This window comes from Cebus imitator, unplaced genomic scaffold (assembly GCF_001604975.1).
Source record: "Cebus imitator isolate Cc_AM_T3 unplaced genomic scaffold, Cebus_imitator-1.0 Scaffold153, whole genome shotgun sequence".
In the NCBI taxonomy this organism is placed as follows: domain Eukaryota; kingdom Metazoa; phylum Chordata; class Mammalia; order Primates; family Cebidae; genus Cebus; species Cebus imitator.
The window spans coordinates 4,795,476-4,797,012 of record NW_016107468.1 but is presented as its reverse complement, the minus strand read 5'-3'; the positions used below and the strand labels follow the sequence as shown (position 1 = coordinate 4,797,012).

Below are 1,537 nucleotides of genomic sequence, written 5' to 3'. Positions count from 1 at the left end.
AGAATTGATGAGAGCCTAGCACTGAGCTAGGAATCAGAAATGATCAGAATTAATCAGGGACTAGCACTGAGGTAGGAATCAGAAATGCTACTCATGCAGAAACTCCACAGCTGCCCCCAGGAAGCGCGTTGGGAGTACAAGCCCAGCCCAGGACAGGGAGATCTCGGCTCAGGGTTGCACTTTGCTGGGGACCCCTGGGGAAGAAGGATTCCTCTCTGGTCTACAGCCTCTTGCTGCTACTCTGGGCGCTGGCCCTGTCCGTACAGTACTCACCTGGATGAAGTTCCAGCGCTTGTACAGGCTGCTCTTGACCTTGTCGCAGTCCAGGAGCTGCGGCAGCCGGCTCTTGGAGTTGTCCACCAGGCAGCGCGTGTCAGGGAGGAGTGTGGTGGTCCCCAGGGCGCCCAGGTGCAGGAAGCCTTCCTTGGTATAGCGGGCAAGCTGGTCAGAGAGCAGGGCAGCAGGGGAATGGGAGAGGGAGGCAGGAGTGAGACCTTAGGAAGAAGCCGGCTTCACCCCTGCTGTCTGTCAATACTGCAGCCCTGATCAGCACCCCAGTCCTGTCACTCACGCCATATGCTCAGCTCACAGAGTCCTGCTCCAGAAAGCCTCCTGGGCTTCCTGAGCCTGGATAGACAGTCCCCAGCTGGTGTTTTTCTAAGCATATCCAGTCCATGTCTGAGGACCTAGTCTTCTTTTCAGCAATGTAGGGGAGAAGGAATAGATGAAGAAGCTGGTTGTCTGACTTCTAAATGGTTCCACACTCAGCTGGCTGGGCCACCATGAACAAGTGACTTAACTCTCTGAGTTTCCATTTCCTCCTTACTTGTAAAGGGGGATTGACTACATCTACCCTTCTGGAAAACGCTCAAATAGGCAATTCACTGAAGAAGAAACAGACATTAAACAGTACTGAACCTCACAGGCACTCAAAGAAACAAAAATCTAAAATGATGAGACACCACATTTTAAAAAAGAAATTAGGTTGGGCGCAGTGGCTCACACCAGTAATCCGAGCACTTTGGGAGGCTGAGGCAGGTGGATTAATTGAAGCCAGGAGTTCGAGACCAGCCTGACCAACATGGCAGACTCTGTCTCTTCTAAAACTACAAAAATTAGCCAGGTGTGATGGTGCGCACCTATAATCCCAGCTACTCAGGAGGCTGAGGCAGGAGAGTTGCTTGAATCTGGGAGGTGGAAGTTGCAGTGAAACGAAATCTCGCCATTGCACTCCAGCCTGGGCAACAGAGCCAGGTTCTGTCTCAAAAAACAGACAAAACCAAAAAAACCTGAAACTAAAATAAGAGATTATTCACATTTTGGTGACAAGTCTAAGATGGGCCATCTCACTTTTGAGTTGGAGGGAAGGTAGATTACTGCAACCTTTGAAAAAGGAGATTTCTAAGTTATACTTTGTGCTTTTAAAGTAATCGCGGCCTCCTCCTTTCCTATTTGAATACCCTTTATTCCTTTTTCTTGCCTGATTGCTCTGGCTAGAGCTTCTAATACTATATTGAATAGGAGTGGTGAGAGAGGG

At 49.6% G+C, this 1,537-nt stretch overlaps 1 protein-coding gene across 1 annotated transcript in view; it reads right to left on the bottom strand.

Annotated features, from left to right (window-relative positions):
• LOC108314440 overlaps positions 1–1,537 on the bottom strand; it is a 24,477-nt gene that overhangs the window by 10,740 nt on the left and 12,200 nt on the right. The window contains exon 4 of the mRNA XM_037743777.1: positions 274–494. Within this exon, the coding sequence (XP_037599705.1) occupies positions 274–494 (221 nt within the window). The remainder of the gene's footprint in view (positions 1–273; positions 495–1,537) is intronic.